Source organism: Tachyglossus aculeatus, chromosome 19 (assembly GCF_015852505.1).
Source record: "Tachyglossus aculeatus isolate mTacAcu1 chromosome 19, mTacAcu1.pri, whole genome shotgun sequence".
In the NCBI taxonomy this organism is placed as follows: Eukaryota; Metazoa; Chordata; class Mammalia; order Monotremata; family Tachyglossidae; genus Tachyglossus; species Tachyglossus aculeatus.
In genome coordinates, this window is record NC_052084.1 from 7,304,872 (window position 1) to 7,328,395 (window position 23,524).

Here is a 23,524-nt window from a genome sequence, read left to right on the forward strand (position 1 = left end):
CATTTATTGAGTACCTACTTGATGTGGTGCACTGTATTAGGTGCTTGGAAAGTACAGAATTAAATGACGTGTTCCCTGTCCTCAAGGAGCATACTCTATAATGGAGGAATGATCGGCATGGACGCACTAGAATTAAACCAGTGCTCTTTGTTCTTGTTTTATTGAACTCGTGGAAGAAAGTGGGTTTGTAATGGTCCCAAGTATTGAAACTAAAGGTGGAAAATAAGACTGCTGTGTATTACCTGCTTCCTGTAATGCTTTCCGCATCTCATAGGCATTCATGGTTCCTGAGTTATCAGCGTCTATTTCCCGGTAAATTTTCTGGAACACAGAAGTGAATACAGCAGTAACTTTCCAGCTCATTTTTTTTACTGAATTGAAGCAAAGCAAATGAAAAGCGGCTTATGCAAAGCAGGATCAAGTTGTACCAACTGCATATTCTAGTAATCAATCAAGGTTGGGATTTACTTGGCTATTTATCGTGGGCTTCGGAGTGAATCTCCTGTTAATTCTTTGAGTTGTTTTAGTGATTTGCTAATGTATTTTTTTTTTGAGGAAAGGTGGAAACTAATGCATATCATGTGGAAAGACTTTTTTCCTGACTTGAACTGCTTTCAGCTGCTGTTCTGTCAACCTTTTGCACAAGCCTTTGCCCTCTTCCCACGAGAGGTACTCTAGTCCAAAGCGAATGATCAAGAGATAGTTCAACTTTTCAAGTATGTGCTGAACTAGAAAAATAACCTGTGCTTCCCATGGGCAAGACACAAGGTCCACTGAGGCAGGGAGGGAGACTTGTGGGGGTAGCCGAATTATTTCTGGGCTTCACTTGGCTATCTGCTCTCTCTAAAATGACTATACAGACCTCTGTGGATCCTATGGGCTTGGTTGATGTCCCAGTCCCACTGTTGTGAGATCTTGGGTCACAATAATGTTGGATGGGAGATGGGGCAGTTGGGGGCTGGGGGTGCCTCAGTACTCCCAAGTAATGACTGCTTAGGAGCTGTCTGTGAACCAATAGGAGTGCCTGCAGCAACGACCATTGGTTACGTGAGTATGTGTCTAGGTATAGCTTCAGGTTCTATTTTATCCATTTTACAGATGAGGTAACTGAGGCACAGAGAAGTGAAGTGACTTGCCCAAAGTCACACCGCTGACAACTGGATTTGAACCCATGACCTCTGACTCCAAAGCCCCTGCTCTTTCCACTGAGCCACACTGCTTCTCATGGTACATATCCCAATGAGCTCCCACATCTCGCCTCTGGGCCTCCTGGAATCTCACCTGATAATTCTGAATTTTTGTCCAGAGAATGAAGAACTCCTTCAGACCCAGTTTGCCACTCCCATCAGTCTACCTGAGTTAAGGGGAGCTCTTTATAAACTGAGAAAATTTAAGTTAGTTCACAAATATTCTCTCAACATGGTACATCCCCATCTCTCTTGATGAGTCCTAAATTCACTGTGTATTCAGGCAGATCCTACTGAAGGGCCTTTCCCTCCAAGTTTCATAAACGTACTTATTGAGATAATTGACCGAGATTGACTTGTTGACACCAAACCATCTGGGCCCTGATAATTGACAGTTTGTTCTTTTACCAGAGCCACAGGCTTTCCATCCTTTCCTGTCCAGTGTTTACAAAGATGACTTATTTGACCTGTTTCACATTTGTCATGGCAGTTTAAGCTCCCAAGCAGTGGTATCAGTATGTCCTAAATTGATCCCCTGAATTATTCAGTTTTCTTCCTTGGAGAGATAAATGAACACTCTGCTTTCTTTTTGTGTTCTTGAAGGGCACTGGGTGTGGCCTTGGCTGCCCACACTGTACCTGCCCTCCCAAAGAAGCACTAATTATACCCAACCTGATCCACAACTTTATTCTAGAAATTGTTGAGTTGGGTACATCTTGGGAAGGCAGGTTTCCAGTGGGAAGGGTTTTACCACTGATACTGTGAAGGAAATTTCAACTAGGTTAAGATAGTGCCACAGTTGCATTTTCTAGAACTTCTTGCAGGCCACAGAAATTTCCAGAGCAGTAAGTACTGCTAATACTGAAGCTGATGGGCCACTGGGGAAAGGGAATGAGCAGGTACTTTATTTCTCTTGGATAGTCACATGACAGGTGCTTAGTGTAATGTAAAGGAAGAGCCTTGTGTGATGGAAAGCACTGAGCATAAAAGAAGGTCATTAGACTCTTAAGGAAAATATCCAACCATAAGAAAGCCTGGATTGGAAAACAGCCCAGAGGGAGTTGGTGAAAACACAGTCATTCAGGAAATGAACTCATGGGAGGCTGGAAAATCTGTTGCCGTATTTCTTCTGAAGGCTGATTTCCCTCTATTCCACATTTCTTAGCAGTAAACTCTAATCCTGGCCCAATTTACCCAAGACCTGGGGAAGGTCAGACAAGGAGACCAGCCCCTACCTTCTCCTCCAGGGGAAGCTTCTGTTTCTGATTTTTCTGGTTCATTTGATTTTTAAATAATAACAATGGTAATTGTTAAGCACTTACTATGTGCCAAGCACTGTTCTCAGCACTGGAGTAGATACAAGGTAATTAAGTTGTCCCGTGTGGGGCTCACAGTCTTAATCCCCATTTTAAAGATGAGGTAACTGAAGCACTGAGATGTTGGGTCTTGCCCAAAGCCACACAGCTGACAAGTGGCGGAACCCACCGTCTCTGACTCCCAAACCCGGGCTCTTTCCACTAAGCTGCTTCCCTTAAATGATAATAATAATAATTGTGATATTTAAGCATTTACTTTGTGCCCAGGTACTGTACTAAGCACTGGGGTAGATACAAGATCTTCGGGTTGGACCCCGGTAATTTCTTTTGGTTTGTCTCTACAACTAAACTTCAGACTCATATGAGATCATAGATATGCCCCGCTACCACCCAGCCCTTCTTGAGACGATACTCTAGCTCTCAGGAGGTTGGAGGTTAGCGGAAAAGAGCTTTCAGGACACATTTAAGGATACATCTAACAGGTCAACCATGATTTTACAAGTTTCAATGCTGAAGCCATCGGACTTGATGTCTTGACCTAGAGAATGGAAAGAGAAATACAGCACTGATATTAAATGGAGAAAGTCATCACAATTGATTAAATGCTTACTCTGTGCTAAGCACTGGGGTAGGTATAAGGTTATGAGGTCAGATGGAGCCCCTGTCCCTGGGAGAAGAGGGAGAAGATGCCTTGCCTAAGTGACTTGGGAAGGAATTCTGCTTGGTCCCACCCTGTGGAGCTTTTAACGGGGCATGAGTTAGGACATAGTTGGGGAAGAGAAAAGTGAAGTACATTCAGTTCTCTTTATAATGTTGGGTCGAGGTTACATTCTTAACTCTGGAAAGCCTTCTACATGCCAGAAGGAATTATTGTCCACTGGGACAAGATACATCAACGTTTATTAAGTAAGTAAGCCGGAAAAAAAGTGGCTGGGCCTAGCTTTCCAGGGTAGATCACCTTCTGAGAACTCACAGGTAGGAAAAGGCAAGCAAGTGGGTGAAGAGGATGTGGAGAACATTTCCTGGGGTCCCCACTTTCTTCTCAGGGACCCTGGTGGCACCTGGCAGCTCCCTTCACAGCTGAACTCAGACACAGAGAGGGCAAGATGAGGCTCCTCAGTCTAGCTTGAAGGAAATGTTAGCTTGGTCTGACCCCCTTTGTCTCTCCATCTGTGGTGAAACAATGGGACCTTAGTACCCCCCAGGCTCATGACAGCTTCACATCTGAGGAAGGACATGACTTCACTGTGCCTGGTAGACTCCAGGGTAAACACCATGCCTTTGAGTTGCTGTCCTGACACTGGAAAAAGACGGAGGAAGAAACCAGGGAAGTTTAAGGGAACAGTTGCACGGACCCTGGCTTCCAGAACTGACCCGAGACCATTCATTCATGGGTGTGGTTAATGGAGGAGAGCCCCATTGCACCCACCCAGGCTCCAGCCAGTTTGCTTTTCTTGGTTGTGCAAGACCCCTTGTTATACTTCTAGATAATTTGTCACTGGAGTTCTATGGAAATGAGAGACAAGAGATTGTGGAATACCTGAAAGATCTTTAAAAATAGGCCAGGGTTTGAGCTATTAAGGGTGGTTTAGGCGGGGCTATGGGTTTGACTGAAAGAACCTTAAGAAATCATCTATCAATGGGATTTATTGAGCACTTACTATCTAGCTGTAGATTTCTAGGGTTTAAGCTTTGAGGCAGAATCAAAATTACATGATTAAAATTTTGGGACTCTGCATCACTGGGTAAGTGCTGTTGCCTATGCTTAGAGAAGTCGTTCATCTACAAGTGTGGGAAGACTGCCTCTTAAATCACTAGATTAGCGAAATTTAGAGTGACAGTGGCTAATAAGTGTCATGAACTTGGGTGTAGTTTCTGACTAGTCCCTCTAACAGCCTCATTCATCAGTAAGGGAGGTGGCCCTCCTGGGTCTCTTTCCATAAAGTGCAGCTCAGACACGCTGATCTGCAGGGGCAATGCCGGCCAAACAGAGCTGGGAGGGGAAGACACTTACGTTTGGCTAGGACTTTTTTCAGGATGGTCTGCAGCTCAAAGGCAGATATCTCTGCATCCTGTGGAAACATTCAATCACATCATGGTCCACTCGTCAGTAATTCGCCCCCCACCAAATACATAGGATAAAGTTTGGCCCAGGGGCCCAATGCTTCTTTTTTTCTTAATGGTATTTAAGAGCTTCCAATGCACTGGGCACTGTACTAAGCACTGGGGTAAATACAAGATAATTGGGTTGAACACAGTCCCTCTCCCACATGGGGCTCACAGTCTTAGTCCCCATTTTAACAGATGAGGTAACTGAGGCACAGAGAAGCTAAGTGACTTGCTCAGGGTCACATGGGGGCAGCCTCTGGCTCCTCTGAATTTATAACCGGTGACTGGCTTAGGGTACTGAGCATTACAATCAAAATGGGAGATGCTTACAGCCAGAGAGGCCTGGGGGTAAGGAACTCAGAAAGCGGGCAGGAGAGGCTCTGATCCAGCTTTAAGCCTTCTAGCTGTCTTTTTGAAAGGAAAAAATCATCCATGTTCTACTCACCTGTCCTGCCAGTTGCCCAAACAGTCTCTTGAAGCCTGCGTCGATGCTGTCCTCATCTACATCATTCTGAGGCAAAGTTTGGAAACGAAAAGAACAGTGGGCTAATGAACCCAGAGAAGAAGGCCTCCGGGAGTACCTTCACTCAGCCAGCCCCTGCAAGCATTGCCGCCCATTCCCTCCACTTGTGGCTAGAAGTAGTGTTTTTTAATTTTTGCTGCACTGGATCTGGGGGTGGGCGAGTGTGTGTTTAGGGAAAGGGTTTGGAAGTCCTTGGGAATTGGAGACATGCCTGGAGATTGTGGAGCACTGCAACTTTGATCAGAAAAAGGCACGGCGGTTGGAGGACATGATTGGAAATATGAAGAGCCCCCAAGGGTACACATCTTCTGTAACTGCCTGAGAAGTTGCTGTGCCTTTCGAACAATACACCTGAATTCAACTTCAGAATCCTCTTATGTTGTAGAATAAGCAGGCCAGTGTTCAGTGTGCACTTTTAAGTGACTTAGAATTCAAGGCAGGCCTCAGTGAAAATCGACAAATGGCTATCTTGAATGGCCCAAGTGTTCTGTTCTCCCTGCTATCCTCCTGCTGCTTATTCTGCAAATATGGCAGGCACAGAATGAGGGGAACTGATGAAGGGAGAGGTCTTTTTGTTTTTCATCTGGAGGCAAAAGTAGATTAGGTGTGTGTGCCCACGTATGCATGTATTCTTGATTTTCCTTCCCCTTTTAATTTATTAAATTGTTAATTTATAATTAATTTAATTTAAGCTTTTAATTTATAAAAATTTGTGCGATATGAGCAGCCTAGTCTTGGTTATTTTAAAGGGTCTCAAAGGATGCCACAACCACAACTGGGATCTTGTTCATCCCCCATCTTGCCTCTCAGAGAGGAGTATTGCAACTCCATCCTATAGATGGGGAAATGGTGGCACAGTGCAGTAAAATGATTAGCTCAGACTCTCATCAAGCTAATGGAGGGACTGGGTGTAGTAGCTAGATCTCAAGTTTCCCATTCCAGCATTGGTATCTTCTGTGACAACAGTACTGCTGACTCCTTTGCAGCAAATCCTGTTAACTCATCTCATAGCCTCTGGTGCTGCCAAGGGGAAGGCAATTGTAAATACCTCTTCAAGGTTGGCTTCAATTTGGTCATCGACAATCCTGGAAATAGAAAGGAATTTACTATTATATTAATGTAGCATGGAGACTAAATAGCTATTCTTGGGGGGTAGTCAGGAGGTATTTCTGAACTGCTAATATCATTCAATCAGTGGTATTTATTGAGCACTTAACGTGTGCAGAGCACTGAGCATTTGGGAGAGTATAAAGTCAGATACCGCGGTAGCACTAGGCTTTAGAACAGTAGACTGCAAGTTCCTTGCGGGCAGAGAACGTGTCTACCAACTCTGTTGTACTCTTCCAAGTGCTTGGCACAGTGCTCTGCACACAGTAAACATTCAATAAATCCATTGTAAATCAGATTATCTGGCCTCAAGAGCCATTATAAATGAATCCTATCACCCTCTTAGCCAACCAGCTGTTAACCCAACAGTTGTTAAGGGTGGCATTGTGATGTGGCCCAAACTGTGCTAAACTTTCTAGGTCATGAATGGTATCATTAATACTGACATTCTGAAGTAGTTGGCTAATGAAAAACTGCATTCTCCAAGTCCTAGTTTTTTGCATTTGGAAACATTTTGGTTCCCTGAGCATCAAGAATTCCTGACCGGGCATTCAAATGGAATAGGCACAAGACCCTAAGGGATTTCAAATGGAGAGCTGCAGAAGGGTACCAGAACTGTATCAGGGCAAACTGTTTGTTCCATGGGAGAGTCTGCTGCTTGCTTTTCAGCACTTGGAGACCCAAGTTGGAGTTACACCAAAATAAGGGTCAGCAACCTTTATAAGGAAAGGATGGAGAGGAGGGAGAGAGAAAAGAGGACAAAGGTTCAGCTAGGAGAGGTAGAGTGCCACCAGCAAGTGCCATAATGGTCTAAGTCCTTGGCCCAAATTGGGGCATGTCTGATCCCAGACCTAGAAGGCCTTCCCAGACTGAGCCCCTTCCTTCCTCTCCCCCTCGTCCCCCTCTCCATCCCCCCATCTTACCTCCTTCCCTTCCCCACAGCACCTGTATATATGTATATATGGTTGTACGTATTTATTACTCTATTTATTTATTTATTTATTTATTTTACTTGTACATTTTTATCCTATTTATTTTATTTTGTTGGTATGTTTGGTTTTGTTCTTTGTCTCCCCCTTTTAGACTGTGAGCCCACTGTTGGGTAGGGACTGTCTCTATGTGTTTCCAATTTGTACTTCCCAAGCGCTTAGTACAGTGCTCTGCACATAGTAAGCGCTCAATAAATACGATTGATTGATTGATCGATTGATTGATCCCTTAATGGAGGAATAAGGAGTTCTGAAGGCCACACTGGGTTGCCAAGGGAGCTTAGTTTTAGCCACCTACTGGGAGTTGGCATTCTTTTCCGAGAAGACCCGGAGGCAGAAGTCTCCATCCTTGTTGGGTTCGAAAGTGGATGGGACAATAATGTATTCTCCCGGCGGCAGCTTGAAGCGGTTGAGGACCTCACGGAGGTTGATGAAAGTGTCCGACCGTTCTCTCGCTTTATTCGTCAAGAAGAAGTTTTTGTTGAGGTGAATGTTGGTCTGCCCGGAAAACTAGTGGGAAAAACACAAAACAGAGTCCCAGAGGAATCAGCTTCAGGGGGTTATTTTAACAAGGGACAGCTTACTTTGGGATGGGCAACCCGCTCACCTATTGAAGCCTGCATCTCCTCATTCAAACATGCACACAGATGAGTGTGATGCCTACATCATCTTTTTGCTGTTGTCTCCCCACCCTTTCTCTGAATTTACATAGATTCTGAGCCCACAAGGCAGGAACCTCTATTTATTTTATTTTGTTGGTATGTTTGGTTTTGTCTCCCCCTTTTAGACTGTGAGCCGACTGTTGTGTAGGGACTGTCTCTATATGTTGCCAATTTGTACTTCCCAAGCGCTTAGTACAGTGCTCTGCACACAGTAAGCGCTCAATAAATACGATTGATGATGATGATGATAGGGCACTCAGCATTATGAGATTATTTAAAAACAGCACCTCAGGATCACAGGGATGAAAGATGAGAGATTTCCCAATCCATCCCTATGTTTCGAGACAGAGCTGAAAACACATGCTTCCTTACACTGATCCCTGATGCTTTCATATTGGAGTTCTACTTATTCTTAACTATTCTCAAGGGGAGAATATATATAGTTATAGGTAACAATTACCCCTCCACTTGAACTTCATCTTTTTTTCTTGGCCTCTTCATCACTGTAGGTTTTGCTTGAGTGGCTCATTCATCTAACTGGTTAAAACTTATCTAAACCACACAGATTAGGAGTAAGGGTGGGACTCAAGGCTGCCAGAAACTGAGTTCTGTTATTGAAAACTCCTAGCTTAGGATAAATATTTCCTTCTCAGTATAAATCATTTTAAACGGAGAGCAACACTTTTTAACTGCTCTGGTCAAGCGTCTTCACTGGTATTTGTAAGACAGGCAAATGCAATATACACAGTAGCCTGGGCTTGGAAGAAAAGTCACAGACTCACCCAAAGAAAGAGGGAAAGTAGCAGAGGGAGGAGGAGGAGAGACAGGGAAAGAGCTGGCCCACATCATTCTCCTGCTGGAGAAGGAACCACTGGGGATAGGGCTCGCCTTGATTTATGGTGCACAGGGCAGGTATTGAGGCCAGTAGTTTACCTACCTTAAACACACCTGAACTTCTGTTGTAACCTGCTTTTGGGTCTCAGTAACCCCCATGACTGAGCAATTTGACAGCACCAAAATCCTCATTGTGCTTCCCCATTCAGGGAGTAGGAGCAAATTTGTTTGACCTGAACTATGGAAGAGTTGGAACTTCTGCTGTTCCCCAGAGAAGCAGAGCAGAGAGGGGCGGGTCCTTGAAATTCAGGATCCATGCTAGTCTTCATGCTTCACCCTTGCCCACAAGAGAAAAGGGGTGAAATGTGGCATATATACCTGCTTAGGAACCTGTAGAAACAAAAAGAAAGAGACCCATCTTAGTTTGAGCGATACCTACAGATCTGCTCTAAGATTTGGTTTGATTGATCTGTCTCTGAGAAACTTAAAGCATTTTAAAACACATTTTTAAACAACTTTCTTCACCATCTACAGTTGGGGGCCTGTCTGAGGAATGGAGGGCAAGTATTATTCTTTCCATTTTGTATTTGGAGAAACTGAAGCATGGACAGTCAAGTGATTTGTCCAGTATCACTCACAAAGTCACAGCTAGGATGAGAGTCCAGGCTTTTTGCCTCCCGTCTGGTGCTGTAATTAGTCTGCTGATTTAATAACCACCGCATCCCACTTTTCAGACAGAGCAAGGAATTAACTGAGGCACAGAGCAAGGAAGCAACTTATCCAAGGTAACTTAGGGAATAAGGGGCATGTGTGGACAGAGAAGTAAACTCCCAACTCCTCACCCTCTAACTGCCAGACTGTGTGATACTGCTTGCCAATATGGATAAGCTCCTTGTGCGCAGGGAATGTGTTTTTGCTGTACTTCCCAAGGGCTTAGTACAGAGTAAAGCACTCAGGTGCTCACTAAATGCTGTTACTACCACCTCTACATCATCATTTTCATCTTGTTCAAAGGCTGTCTTATTCCCTTGCTGTTTTGGGTACAGCCCCCAGAATACCCAAGGGTCACATTCTGGGCTGGTTATTATGGATGACCTACCTATGCCCTCTCTCCTTTGATTACCACAGGGTTGCTGTTTGTCACGCTGGCTAGTAGGTCTTTGGAGCAGGCTGCAGATTGGAGAGAGGGCCCATGGGCCAGTGAGACTTTCTGGGAAATTAAGGAAGCAATGGAGCCCTTTGGATCAATTGTACGGATGTGTGTCGGGGAAGAGAGTTCAGCTGTGAGGATAATGGCCCTGATTGTTTCTCCTTCCTCCCCCTAAACTCCACCCCACTGCCAGATTGAGGACAGCCCCTGGACTAAGCTCTAATTAGAACCGGTCTCATGGTTCCACTGGCTCTGCTCCTAATCCCTTATTCTTCTCAGAGGCAGCCTGCTCTGGTACGCCCTGTCCCCGACTCAAGCCCCTCCTGTGTTCTCTTCAGACAGAAACTGTAAACTAGGACTTCTGAGGTGAGGGGAAAAGCCAGGGAAAAGCAGCCTTCGCAGAGACTTTGGCACTTAACCCTGGCTGCACATCATCATCATCAATCGTATTTATTGAGCGCTTACTGTGTGCAGAGCACTGCACTAAGCGCTTGGGAAGTACAAGTTGGCAACGTATAGAGACAGTCCCTACCCAACAGCGGGCTCACAGTCTAAAAGTGCACATGACACTGGGACCTGGAAGGGACATTGCTGAGCTGCCCCACTGGGCTTCCTGTGGCGGGAAGGTCTGCCCTAACAATGGAAATTTATAGATTATAAAACTATCATATAATTTATAAAATTTATAATTGCGATTGAATGAATGAATGGAAGGGCAGGCTGGGAGGGCTTGGCTGGTGCCTGGAAATGATTCCTGTTCAGTATCGGTGACCCTCCGCTTCTCCCTGGTCTAGCCCAGTGGTGGAAGTAAACAGGAACATGCCGGGACAGGGCTCCAGAGAGAAAATAAGAGCCGGAACGGTTCTCACTTCATTGTGTCTACACTGGGTTCCACGGACCCGGGAGTGGGGCACAAAGCACAAGCGGGGGTGGTGGCCACAGAGAGCACAAGTGCAGTGCCGGGCCTACGTTGTTCTGGGTGGGGACTGTGGAAGCACCAATGAACTGGGTGCTGGGTGGATGGCGAGGAGGCAGCGGATACAGGGCTGGGCTGGCTGCCCTGGACCTTGCTGGAAAGATGCCACCCTGGGCAATCATCATCATCAATCGTATTTATTGAGCGCTTACTGTGTGCAGAGCACTGTACTAAGCTCTTGGGAAGTACAATTTGGCAACATATAGAGACAGTCCCTACCCGACAGTGGGCTCACAGTCTAAAAGGGGGAGACAGAGAACAAAACCAAACATACTAACAAAATAAAATAAATAGAATAGATATATACAAGTAAAATAGATAGAGTAATAAATATATACATATATACAGGTGCTGTGGGGAAGGGAAGGAGGTAAGATGGGGGGGATGGAGAGGGGGACGAGGGGGAGAGGAAGGAAGGGGCTCAGTGTGGGAAGGCCTCCTGGAGGAGGTGAGCTCTCAGTAGGGCCTTGAAGGGAGGAAGAGAGCGAGCTTGGCGGATGGGCAGAGGGATTGGGGGCGTTCCAGGCCCGGGGGAGGACGTGGGCCGGGGGTCGATGGTGGGACAGGCGAGAACGAGGTACAGTGAGGAGGTTAGCGGCAGATGAGCGGAGGGTGCGGGCTGGGCTGGAGAAGGAGAGAAGGGAAGTGAGGTAGGAGGGGGCGAGGGGATGGACAGCCTTGAAGCCCAGGGTGAGGAGTTTCTGCCTGATGTGCAGATTGATTCCCTTCAGTCACCAAGTCTCTGCAAGGCGAGGAGAGGAGTTTCAGGGAGGAAGCACTCAGGCAAATGGGAAGAGGAGGAGTGAATCCTTGGGGCCAAACCAGGGGGAGCCAGCTCAGCCCTGGAGCCCCTGTGCAGCCTGAACCGCCGCGCTCTTACCGGGCCGTGCGGAGGGCCCATATGTACTTGGGGGACATTGCGGGGGCACCTGGATTTTATTTTGTTAGTATGTTTGGTTTTGTTCTCTGTCTCCCCCTCTTAGACTGTGAGCCCACTGTTGGGTAGGGACTGTCTCTCTATGTTGCCAACTTGTACTTCCCAAGCACTTAGTACAGTGCTCTGTACACAGTAAGCACTCAATAAATACAATTGATTGATTGATTGATTCTGGGGGATCTGATCCTTGGCAAATAGGTGGAGGTTGGGGAGGGACCTCCAGCCTCTGGCCCAGCCTGTGATACCATTAATAATAATAATAATAATGTTGGTGTTTGTTAAGCGCTTACTATGTGCAAAGCACTGTTCTAAGCGCTGGGGGGAATACAAGGAGATGAGGTTGTCCCCTGTGGGGCTCACAGTCTTAATCCCCATTTTACAGATGAGGGAACTGAGGCACAGAGAAGTGAAGTGACTTGCCCCAGGTCACACAGCAGACATGTGGGGGAGGCGTTACGTGACCTGCAAGCGAGACCTAGCGGTTAGAGCGTGGGCCCGGAAGTCAGAAGGACCTGGGTTCTAGTTCTGGCTCCGCCACATATCTGCTGTGTAGTCTTGGGCAAGTCACTTAACTTCTCTGTGCCTCAGTTACCTCATCTGTAAAATGGGGATAATTGTAATTATGGCATTTATTAAGTGCTTACTATGTGCAAAGCACTGTTCTAAGCACTGGGGAGGTTACAAGGAGATCAGGTTGTGAGCGCTTGTGAGCCCATGTGGCGCTCACAGTCTTAACCCTAATTTTACAGATGAGGTAACTGAGGCACAGAGAAGTTAAGTGACTTGCCCAAAATCACACAGCTGACAGTTGGCAGAGCCGGGATTCGAACCCATGACCTCTGACTCCAAAGCCTGGGCTCTTTCCACTGAGCCACGCTGCTTCTCATAAGATAATGAGAAGCCTTATCTTTTTAGACTGTGAGCCCACTGTTGGGTAGCGACTGTCTCTATATGTTGCCAGTTTGTACTTCCCAAGCGCTTAGTACAGTGCTCTGCACATAGTAAGCGCTCAATAAATACGATTGATGATGATGATGATGATAATCAATCTATCAATCATATTTATTGAGTGCTTACTGTGTGCAGAGCACTGTACTAAGTGCTTGGGAAGTACAAGTTGGCAACATATAGAGACAGTCCCTACCCAAGAGCAAGAGCCTAATGTGGGACAGGAACTGTGTCCCACCTGATTAACGCATATCAACCCCGGCACTTAGAACAGTGCTTGGCACATAGTAAGCGCATAACAAGTAACATTATTACGATTACACCGTGGCTGTACCAGCAAGAAATTGTTTTTACTTTCACCCCAGGCGTCTCCCAGGGACTTGGAGCTGGATGAGAAGGAAATAAATAGCTTCCCAGCCCCATCGGTCCTTACCTCGTAGATGCTGAAGCCGATGGTGTGCATGTCCTCTCCCATCTTCCTCTGCCGCCGTCGGTGCTTCTGGATGAGGCCCACTAGGAAAGTGCAGCCCTTCTCCACATCCTCAGGATCTTCATCCTCCTCCTCCAGCTTGACCAGGTACTGTGGGTTCATCCAGAAAGTGTCTGCGGGGACAGGGCTCGGTCACTCCAGAGCTGGGGCACCGGGCGGGGGGGGGGGGGGTGGCCCCGTGAAGGGGACGCAGGAACTGGTGTGGACCTTTTCGACTGTGAGCCCACTGTTGGGTCGGGACTGTCTCTATATGTTGCCAACTTGTACTTCCCAAGCGCTTAGTACAGTGCTCTGCACACAGTAAGCGCTCAATAAATACGATCGATTGATTGATCGACGAGCGGTCCAGTTCAGGATCATCGTTCCCACAGCCCTCACCCGTCCACAGCGAAGCCCCCGTCTCCCACATTCCTATGGGAATTGGGATGGACAGTTTGTACTTCCCAAGCGCTTAGTACAGTGCTCTGCACATAGTAAGCGCTCAATGAATACGATTGATGATGATGGACAATGACCCCTTACGGCTGGCCTTACTCGGATAGTTTCTGCAGCCCCCGGCAGTGGAGCCCCGCCGCCAGTTCCCATCCAGCTTCGAAAGGCTCCACTTCTTGAAGGTGTCGCTGGTTAGAGTGTCGGGAGTCAGGTTGCAGATCTCCAAGCGGGAATAGTGCCTCAGGAAATCCCTGAATGACATCCTGCAGGGAAAATACAAGCCGGGTGGGCTCAGGGGGCTGAGGGTTCCTGAGCAGTTCTAGGTTACGGTGATGGAGAAGCAGCGTGGCTCAGTGGAAAGCGCTTGGGCGTGGGAGTCAGAGGATGTGGGTTCTAATCTCACCTCCGCCACTTATCTGCTGTGTGACTTCGGGCAAGCCACTTAACTTCTCTGTGCCTCAGTTACCTCATCTATAAAATGGGGATTAAGACTGTGAGCCCCACGTGGGACAACCTGGTTACCCCAATGCTTAGAACAGTGCTTGGCACATAGCGCTTAACAAATACCATTGTTATTATTATTTATTAACTGCTTACTATGTGTCAAGCACTGTAGTAAGCGCTGGGGATAGATGCAGGTTAACCCGGCCAGATCCACTCCCTGTCCCACATGGGTCTCGTAGGCTATAGGAGAGGGAGAACAAGAATTTAATCCCCATTTTACAGATGAGGAAACAGGCACAGAGAAGTTAAGTGAGGTGCCCAAGGTCACACAGCAAGCAAGCAATAGAGCCGGGATTAGAATCTAGGTCTTCTGATTTCTAGGCCCGTGCTCTGTCCAGTGGGCTAGACTGCTTCTTAGGTTCTTGGTTCTATCTTTTCTCTATTATTATAATTATTATCATTATCATACTCTCCTAACCACTTAGTAGAATGCTCTGCACCCAGTAAGTGGTCTGTAAATACCATTAATAGATTGACTGAGACCAGGATCTTGATTTTACTCCATCTTTCCTTCCACTCTTCCTTGACCACCTAGTTTAACATTAATTCATAAAGCCCTTCTGCCCCTCCCTGGACTAATTTCCCCACCTCCATTTTATAGCCAGGCATATTTGAGGCAGAGAGGGATTAAGAAGTAGCTGGCCCAGAGTCATAAAGTAAATCCTTGGTGGCTAGAACCAGAACCCCAGGTTTCCCTATCCTCCATTAGGGGATTCTACTTTCTAAAGAAAAGTTCATTCTCCACCTCACCAGAATTCTCCATCTTCATGTCGCCGGGTCAACCTCTCCTTCACTTCAGGGTTGATGCTATTCCAGTTTGGGCAGCTGGAAAAAAAAAAAAATGGGTAGGTGACACTAAATCAGAAGGTACGAATATGTTTTAAGTAGCATTTGTAGATTGGGCAAGTGAGCCGGATGAAGCTCTTAGGTCAGAAAAGAAACTATATAAATTCATGATGTGGGAGAGATTGTCAGGACACAACTACAATAGAAAAATATTTTGCAGGCCATGAGGAGATTCTGCACCCATCCCTCCTCCTCCCTTTTCCTTATCCCTCCTCCTGACCAGGACATGGTACCTAGAAGATGAGCCTGTCAATACCGTGGCTACTTGTTGAAGAAAGAGGAGGCCACTGGGCAGGTGAGCCCTTGCTCCTGAAGAGGATAGATTGGATAGATTCAACTCAAAAAGATAGGAAAACTTTTTTTGATGGGGTGCAGAGGACCTACTAAAACAGAAGTCCAACTCCGTGGGGGTACTGGGAGCCATTGCACCCACGGTATCCAGCTATGGGACAAAACCTGGAACATCTCAGTCAGTTCTCCAACAGGTCTTGGCCGCTTCAGATGGCCCCAAAGACCCCAAATCAAGTCTTTAGGACTTTTAGTTCTTAAAAGCCTGCTGGTCATTCCCAAGTCCAGCACCATTTACTTCCTCTGTATATGCTCCATCCCCTTTTCACCTGTGCACTCAAAGTGGAAAGTTGACCCCCGTGTGGTAAAGAGTTAATTTACTTGGGTTCAATCTTTACAAGTGTCCTATAAGCTTTAACAGGTAGATTCCACCCATGGCCTAGTAGAATCAGTCCTTTAAGGGCAGCTGCTGGGGCAGTAGGAAAGGTACTGCTAGGGCTTAATCAGATTTTCTCTTGCTGTAGCAGAGCTGTGAGCAGAGGAAGGAAATGCAGGGGAGAAATGGAGAGGAGAAGTAAAGTGGGGAAGGCGGGATAAGAACTGGTTAAAGCAGAAAGTCAGCAAGAAGTTAATGCCCCTTTCAGGCTTCGGGTGTAAGGAGGAGTTGGCACCCCGCTCTGGGACCTTCAGGATCAACTCACTTGTCATTCCACTTCCCGGTCCACTCCACTTCCCCCCAGGGGTTTCGGATGCGGATCAGCTTCTCCATGCTCCCTCTGCAGCTCACCTGGAGGGGTCAGTTGGAAAGGAAGTGGAGGGTGGAGCTAAACTGAATCATAGTGGCATGGGGCTCCTACATAAGGAGGCCATTGGACAATACCTCTCATTCGCAGATAGAAATTTAATGCCCAGATTTGGCATTTTACCCTTCCCTGTCTTGCTATCTCTTTGCGGCTCCTATTTCTGTTTTCCTTATCCCCCTACCCCTCCTTTTCTTTACCTCCCATTCTCTTTCTCTTCATCTCTCCCCCATTCCTTTCCCTCTCCTTTCCCCTCCCTCCCATACAAATCAATCAATCAATCAATCAATCGTATTTATTGAGCGCTTACTGTGTGCAGAGCACTGTACTAAGCGCTTGGGAAGTACAAATTGGCAACATATAGAGACAATTTGTACTTCCCAAGCACTTAGTACAGTGCTCTGCACATAGTAAGCGCTCAATAAATACGATTGATGATGATGATGACAGTCCCTACCCAACAGTGGGGTCACAGTCTAAGAGGGGGAGACAGAGAAGAAAACCAAACATACTAACAAAATAAAATAAATAGAATACATATGTACAAGTAAAATAAATAAATGAATAAATAGAGTAATAAATATGTACAAACATATATACATATATACAGGTGCTCGTACCTCTTCCTTCCTCCAGCATCCCTCCCCGCATTCCCCCCATTTCCCCCTTCCCCGTCCCGGCTGCCTCTCTGCACAGGCCGTAGCTGTGAGGTTCACTGCTTAGCGTCCCTTTCACTGTCCCAGACGTTCAGGAAGGGATTAAAGAGAATTAATAGTTTAAAATGGGACTAAATGGCCACAAGAGAGCAGCATGAGCCCTCAGTGAGGGCCCAGAAGCAGAAAGTATTCATTCAATCGTATTTATTGAGCGCTTACCGTATGCAGAACACTGTACTGAGCGCTTGGAAAGTACAATTCAGCAACAAATAGAGACAATCCCTGCCCATGGGGACTGCAGTAGTAGTAAGATCGTTGTTTTAATGTTGTGTAAGGTCGCTGTGCAACCAGGTCTCCGAACATGGTGTCCCATTTAGTAATGAGATAGAGCTCCAGAAGCATTACTGATTGAAATGGATCCCTGGCTCTCATGCTTATGAGACTCGCAAAATTCATTTCCCCATCCTTGGTTACCTCTTCTGCTCCTGTGACAGAATATGCGTGTCCTTTCACCAACTTCTGGAATGTAATTGCCTCTGTCTCTGAAGCACTTGTAATCTGTAATTGAAAGAAAAGGTTAAATTGAGAAGCAGCAAAGCCTAGTGGATAGAGCATAAGCCTGAGAGTCAGAGGACCCGGGTTCTAATCCCACTCCACCACTTCTGCTGTGTGACCTTGGGCAAGTGACTTAACTTTTCTGGGCCTCAGTTACCTCATCTGTAAAATGGGGATAAAATTGAGAGCCTCACATGGGACGTGGACCATGTCCAATCTGATCAGCTTGTATCATCATCATCATATATATATATATATATATATAGATAGATAGATAGATAGATAGATATCATATATATATCTATATAGATATATAGATATAGATCATCTATATATATATATATAGATAGATAGATAGATAGATAGATAGATATCATATATATACCCCAGCACTTAATATATATACCCCAGCACTTAGTACAGTGCCTGGCACATAGTAAATGCTTAACAAATACTGCGAAAAAAAAATTCTGAGCCTGAAACTAGTAGATTCCTGCTTTCAGGGAGCATAGGGATACAGATTCAGTGGCAGGAGATTTGTAGATCTCTTCAGAACCACTCCCTGAACCCCTGCCAAGCTCCCGCTACTGAAAGCTCTCAGGAAATTTCTTGGTTCTTGTTGAGTGCTGGACAGAAACAGTTTCTGAACCTATGTCAGCCTCTCTTATTGCTGTGTGACCATGCTCAGGGTGTTGACGCTCTTTATTTGGTGTGATAATTATGGATGCAGCCTCTCCCCAGCAAGCTCTTGGGGCCTGGAAGCTACACCAGCTCCCCAGTACTCTGCCCATGTTTGGGGCTGGGAAATATCGTGGAAACCGTTGGGGAATTGTTTCTTACAGGAGTGAGAAAAAAGGGGTATGAGGTACCAGGAAGCTATAGCTAGATATGATCTGAATTTTGGAGCCCCGTAGGGAAGGGCATGTTCAAAACCCACTGATCCTGCTGAAGTGATGCTGGTAGCCATAATGAGTTGTATGTTGTGTATCTCCATTGAAGTCATGGCAGTTGCTGCATGTTTTATTAAACAAAACTTGCTCATTTGTATGGTTTAACCATGTTCAAGGAAGGTTTTACTCTTTCATTCATTCCATTGTATTTATTGAGCGCTTACTGTGTGCAGAGCACTGTACTAAGCACTTAGAAAGTTCAAGTTGGCAACATACTCATCATCATCATCATCATCAATCATATTGAGCGCTTACTGTGTGCAGAGCACTGTACTAAGCGCTTGGGAAGTACAAATTGGCAACATATAGAGACAGTCCCTACCCAACAGTGGGCTCACAGTCTAAAAGGGGGAGACAGAGAACAAAACCAAACATACTAACAAAATAAAATAAACAGAATAGATATGTACAAGTAAAATAGGTAAATAAATAGAGTAATAAATATGTACAAACATATATACATATATACAGGTGCTGTGGGGATGGGAAGGAGGTAAGATGGGGGGGATGGAGAGGGGGACGAGGGGGAGAGGAAGGAATGTTCTACTCATGTTCTACTACCTCTCCCTCAGCTCCTCCAAAGCTTCCTCATTCCCGTCTAGATTTTATTCCTCTTTCTCACACCCAGACTAGAAAACAAGGCGGTGAGAGACAGCTGAGAAAATTATCTTCTCAATTAATTGGCCATAAAGCTGGCTAGGCAGTTGCCTAGCAACCCAAGTGTTTCATGCAGCTAAAAGCTGGGCTGCAGAGTGTAAGGTGAATCCTGCTGAGTTCCCCTGGGTCACATGCTGCAGACTCCATTCCCTTGCTCAGTTCTGTGGTCTTCTCACCTTCTAGAAAAATGGAAGAATTTGTGGTGCCACTACTTTCCTGTCCCCTGAGTAGGGGAACTCCGAGTGGGGTGTGTGTATAAGTGTATATATATATATGTATATATATATATATATATATATATATATATATATATATACACACACACCCACACACCCACACACTCTCTCTCTGACATACACTCTCACTCAGGATTTAAAAATGGAGTGGTGAGGCAGGGGAGGGCTAAGGGAGTGGAAACTTTAGGGGCCGGGTCTGAGGTGGAAATGCAACCAGTGGTTTCGAGGCTCCAAGGGGGACAATTCTCTTTGCTCCTTGAGAGCTGGGGTTGGGAGAAGAGGGTGGCTTCCAAGGCCAAAATTTCTGAAAGGAATCTCATTCCTTCCTACTTGAAGGTGTTCGAAAACGGAGAGTCGGTCCCTGCCTCTGCTTCTTGTTCTTGGAACGACCCAGAGGATGGAACACCTCGGTCACGGGTACAAGGAGAATCTTACATCAATAGAGCAGCCGAGGAGGGAGCCTTTCTGCAGAGCCTTCTGGATGATCTTGAACAGGTTGTCTGGGGCTTTCTTCAGCTCATACCACTCCGCAATCCCACCCGTGAAGTCCTCAAAGCCTTCTGTGGTGGCACCCCCAGACAGAGCTTCGTAGCAGCCGTTGATCCTGCGGGAGAAGGTAAGGTGATGAAGGTGAAACAAGTTTCACAATTAGTTTCTTCTAATTATCTCTTTGCTTTCCCATCTGGAAACAGCTCAAACTTGGGTTTAAAGGGAGGACTGTTCTGCAATGGAAAAACACCTGAGAGAACTCACAGACTAGGTCTGTTGGTCATCATCAGTTTTGAACTACGGCTTCTATCTGTAGAGCACTGCGCTAGGCACTTGGGAGCACCCATTGAAAATAGAAGCCGTGGTCCCTGCCCTGGTGGAGCTTGCAGTCTTTTGGTCTTCCTCTTCATCGCTCTCTGCCCTCATCCTAGTGTTGGATTACTGATGGGCATTAGGAAGGATTTATTCTTTTTCTCCAGTGGAGAAAACCAATATTCTGCCCTTCAGAATCTGTTTGGGCAGTAACAATGCTGCCTCTTCTGACTGCTCAACGTAACCAGCCACCTGGCAGCCCCAGGATAGCATCTGTTGGGACAGTTGCATTTTTGTCCTAGGGTCCCAGGAAAAATTAACAGAAAATGATCCAAGCTTATGTCATACTGATTAGGCCACTCATGGATTTTGCACATCCATTCTGAACCATTGATAGAAATATATGCTGATATCCTGCCTAAAACAGAATCAGCTGGCCAACATTGAACTTCTGCAGGTTTTCTAAACAAGTTTCTGTACTTCTAATGCTGAAATTTATACAGCCGGGCTTGGTGCATGCATTTTAGGTGAACGATCGTTTCCTTCATGCTTGAGAAATTTGAAATTAGTAGTAAGCATGGGAAGTCTAGATAGATTTTTTTCATTGTTTAAAGAAGTTTGGTCACCCTATTCCAGATTCCTGAGAAGCTTAGAATGGCTACTGGGCGATGGGAAGGGAGGGTGATGCTGACCCTCAGAATAAAGAGGGGGAAATATGGAAAAGAAAATGGGGAAAGTGAGGGTTGGGGGATGGGAAAGGGGCAGAAATGGAGAAGCAGAAGATTAAAAAAGTGATCATCAAGGAGAAAACCAGAACCAGGAAAAAATGAAAGAAAGGGAGAAAACAGAGAAAGAAAATATGAAAGTAGCAAGAAACAACATGAAATAATAGAAAAAACTTGGGAGCAAGTGTGTGGGCTGCAAAGTGATGAAGTTGCATGGATGGGAGAGATTAGGATGTGGGAGGGAAACACTGGGGGAGTGGGCAAAATGGCGGGTGAGTGGGTCCAAGAAATGAAATGAGCAGCAAACTAACTTCAGGATGTCATTACCTAGGAAATTACAATGGACTCAAATCCTATTATTTAAGAATATGGTGCTAGTTTTGCCAGAGATGATGGGTTTTATAGAATCTTTAAGAGCAGGTACTTATTTCCTTACAGTCATGACCTTTGTTTTCATTATTTTTTAATTTTTATTTCTATTATTTAGAATTCTTGAGTAATTTGCAGAGTGACATGAGCATCCTAGTATATGGCAAACTGAAATGTGGTATATGCAAACAGAAAGAACAGACCAAATGTTTTTAAAAACATAAATTAGGCCCATATTGTGGATTGCGGGGAGACGATAAAAAGCAGTAATCAGGAGAGGGTTGCTTTTTTCAAGTGAAGCTTCAGGAGATCAGTTCCCAAGGGATAGATTAGAAATGATTAACATCGTTTCAAGTGGAAAGTTGACAATTTTTTATGATATTTGTTAACCGTTTACTATGTTCCAGGCACTGTACTATGCTCTGGGTGCTAATCAGGTTTGACACAGTCCATGTCCCACTTGGGGCTCACAGTCCTAATCCCCATTTCACAGAGGAGAGGCCCAAAGAAGCCAAATCACCCGTCAGACAAATGTCAGAGGCTGGATTAGAACTCATGTCCTTCTGACTCCCAGGTTCATGCTCTATCCACTAGGCTACGCTGCTTCTTTATGAACACAATAAGGAATTGAGTATCAGTTGCACACTCACATCCTTGAATAGGGTCAACTAAGATAGTACTCATACTGGGCCCTTAGATGGATGTTATGCCACATGCATTATGCTGACATGTAACATAATAATGTCATATGGATTCCATTTTTGTAAAAGTTCACCCAATTTGGCCTGGATCTTCCTGATCCTAGAGCATTTTTCTGAGGACCCCCGACCCTCTTCTATTAGAGAAGCAGCGTGGCTTAGTGGAAAGAGCCCGGGCTTTGGAGTCAGAGGTCATAGGTTTAAATTCCAGCTCTGCCACTTGTCAGCTGGGTGACTTTGGGCAAGTCACTTAACTTCTCTGTGCCTCAATTACCTCAACTGTAAAATGGGTACTAAGACTGTGAGCCCCACGTGGGACAACCTGTTAACCTTGTATCCTCCCCCAGCGCTTAGAACTGTGCTCTGAACATAGTAAGCGCTTAACAAATGCCATCATCATTATTATTATTACCCCAGTGCTTAAAACAGTGCTTTGCATATAGTAAGCACTTAACAAATACCATTATTATTATTATTATTATTATTATTATTATTATTATTATCATAACCCAGCTACCCCAGAGCCAATGCATTCATCTTCTAGGTTCCTCTGAACATGGAACTAAGTTGCAAGGGCTGCGGCCAAAGGAGACTTGGCACTAAAATACAAATATTAGGCATAAAGGAGTCTGGGGGCAAATCCATCCTGATCAGGGGATAGACCAGTTGAAAACTGGACAAAACTAGGTGATTGGCCATTTTATACATGGATGGGATTTCATTTTTTCTGTAGGATCATTTTCAGTTATGAAAGACAGATTTATATTTCTGTCTTTCACTATCACCCCTTACAGGTTACCTGTTCGGCATCTTTCATAGTTTGAAAGTTTGAGATTTTCAGAAGAATCTTGGTCCCTTATTAATTATCACTTTTTATTTTAGTAATACCATTATACAAGCATTCATCTAGCAGCATAACTATATATTCAGCCTCTCTTAGCAAGGCATAGAAATTCTAACCCCACCTTCCTCAGATGGGTAGAGGTGACCTCCACTTTATGATTTAGATTCTGATGTTAAGCATCTGTGTGTAACTGAGGTAGTAGAGACCGTGGAGAGCAGGTCTTTGGGGTATCCATAATGGGAAGGTGGGATCTGAGGAGCCCCTAGGCTGGCTGCTAGGACAGGATCACCTGATTACCTTGTGTGTAACCCAGCATTTAGAACAGTGCTTGGCACATGGTAACCGCTTAACAAACACCACCATCGTCATCATCATCCTTAGGGCAAGTGAGGATGGGAGGTGGCGAGGCCTAGCATGTGCACCCGCAAATGAAAGTTGTTATAGGAAATAACCCTGGCCTATATGAAAATGTTTTATGTTCTCAGTAGGGAATTGCTCCATAAAGCATCATGTTTACCACAAGTATATGTTGGTTAATGTGTTTTCTAGGCTTCGGAAATCCACTCATTTGGGCAAAGAGGAGCGCTTAGAACAGTGCTTCGCACATAGTAAGCGCTTCATAAATGCCATTAAAAAACAAACAAATAAAAAAAAAACCAACGGAATTCTTGTCTGCTGCCACATGAGGACTGTTTAGCCCAGACCTCCTAAGTTTTTGGTAAGCAGGAGAGCTACTCACTTGGCATAGGCCTTCTCCAGCAAGGCGCTCCAGAACTCGCTCCCCTCAGCCGAGTGCACGAACAGCAGCTCCCCGTTCTTGGTCGGCAGCCGGTCATCCACAACCACTTCCACCCACTCTCCGTATTGCCAGAACTACAAGGCAAGTGAGGTCCATTTACTGTTGAGAGGAGATAGGGGGCTTGATGGGCTGGCTT

The 23,524-nt window shown here is 45.5% G+C and overlaps 1 protein-coding gene and 1 pseudogene across 1 annotated transcript in view; one reads left to right on the top strand and one right to left on the bottom strand.

The window, feature by feature from the left end:
- CAPN2 (calpain 2) overlaps positions 1-23,524 on the bottom strand; it is a 42,395-nt gene that overhangs the window by 4,513 nt on the left and 14,358 nt on the right. Inside the window, exons 4-18 of the mRNA XM_038760995.1 lie at positions 23,329-23,462; positions 19,588-19,756; positions 17,229-17,312; positions 16,000-16,085; positions 14,915-14,989; positions 13,763-13,923; positions 13,172-13,341; positions 9,106-9,117; positions 7,530-7,741; positions 6,184-6,220; positions 5,058-5,123; positions 4,518-4,575; positions 2,977-3,041; positions 1,282-1,350; positions 243-321 (exon numbers count right to left, since the gene is read on the bottom strand). Coding sequence (XP_038616923.1) covers positions 243-321; positions 1,282-1,350; positions 2,977-3,041; positions 4,518-4,575; positions 5,058-5,123; positions 6,184-6,220; positions 7,530-7,741; positions 9,106-9,117; positions 13,172-13,341; positions 13,763-13,923; positions 14,915-14,989; positions 16,000-16,085; positions 17,229-17,312; positions 19,588-19,756; positions 23,329-23,462 — 1,477 coding nt within the window. The remainder of the gene's footprint in view (positions 1-242; positions 322-1,281; positions 1,351-2,976; positions 3,042-4,517; positions 4,576-5,057; positions 5,124-6,183; positions 6,221-7,529; positions 7,742-9,105; positions 9,118-13,171; positions 13,342-13,762; positions 13,924-14,914; positions 14,990-15,999; positions 16,086-17,228; positions 17,313-19,587; positions 19,757-23,328; positions 23,463-23,524) is intronic.
- LOC119940727 overlaps positions 19,686-23,524 on the top strand; it is a 72,927-nt pseudogene continuing 69,088 nt past the window's right edge.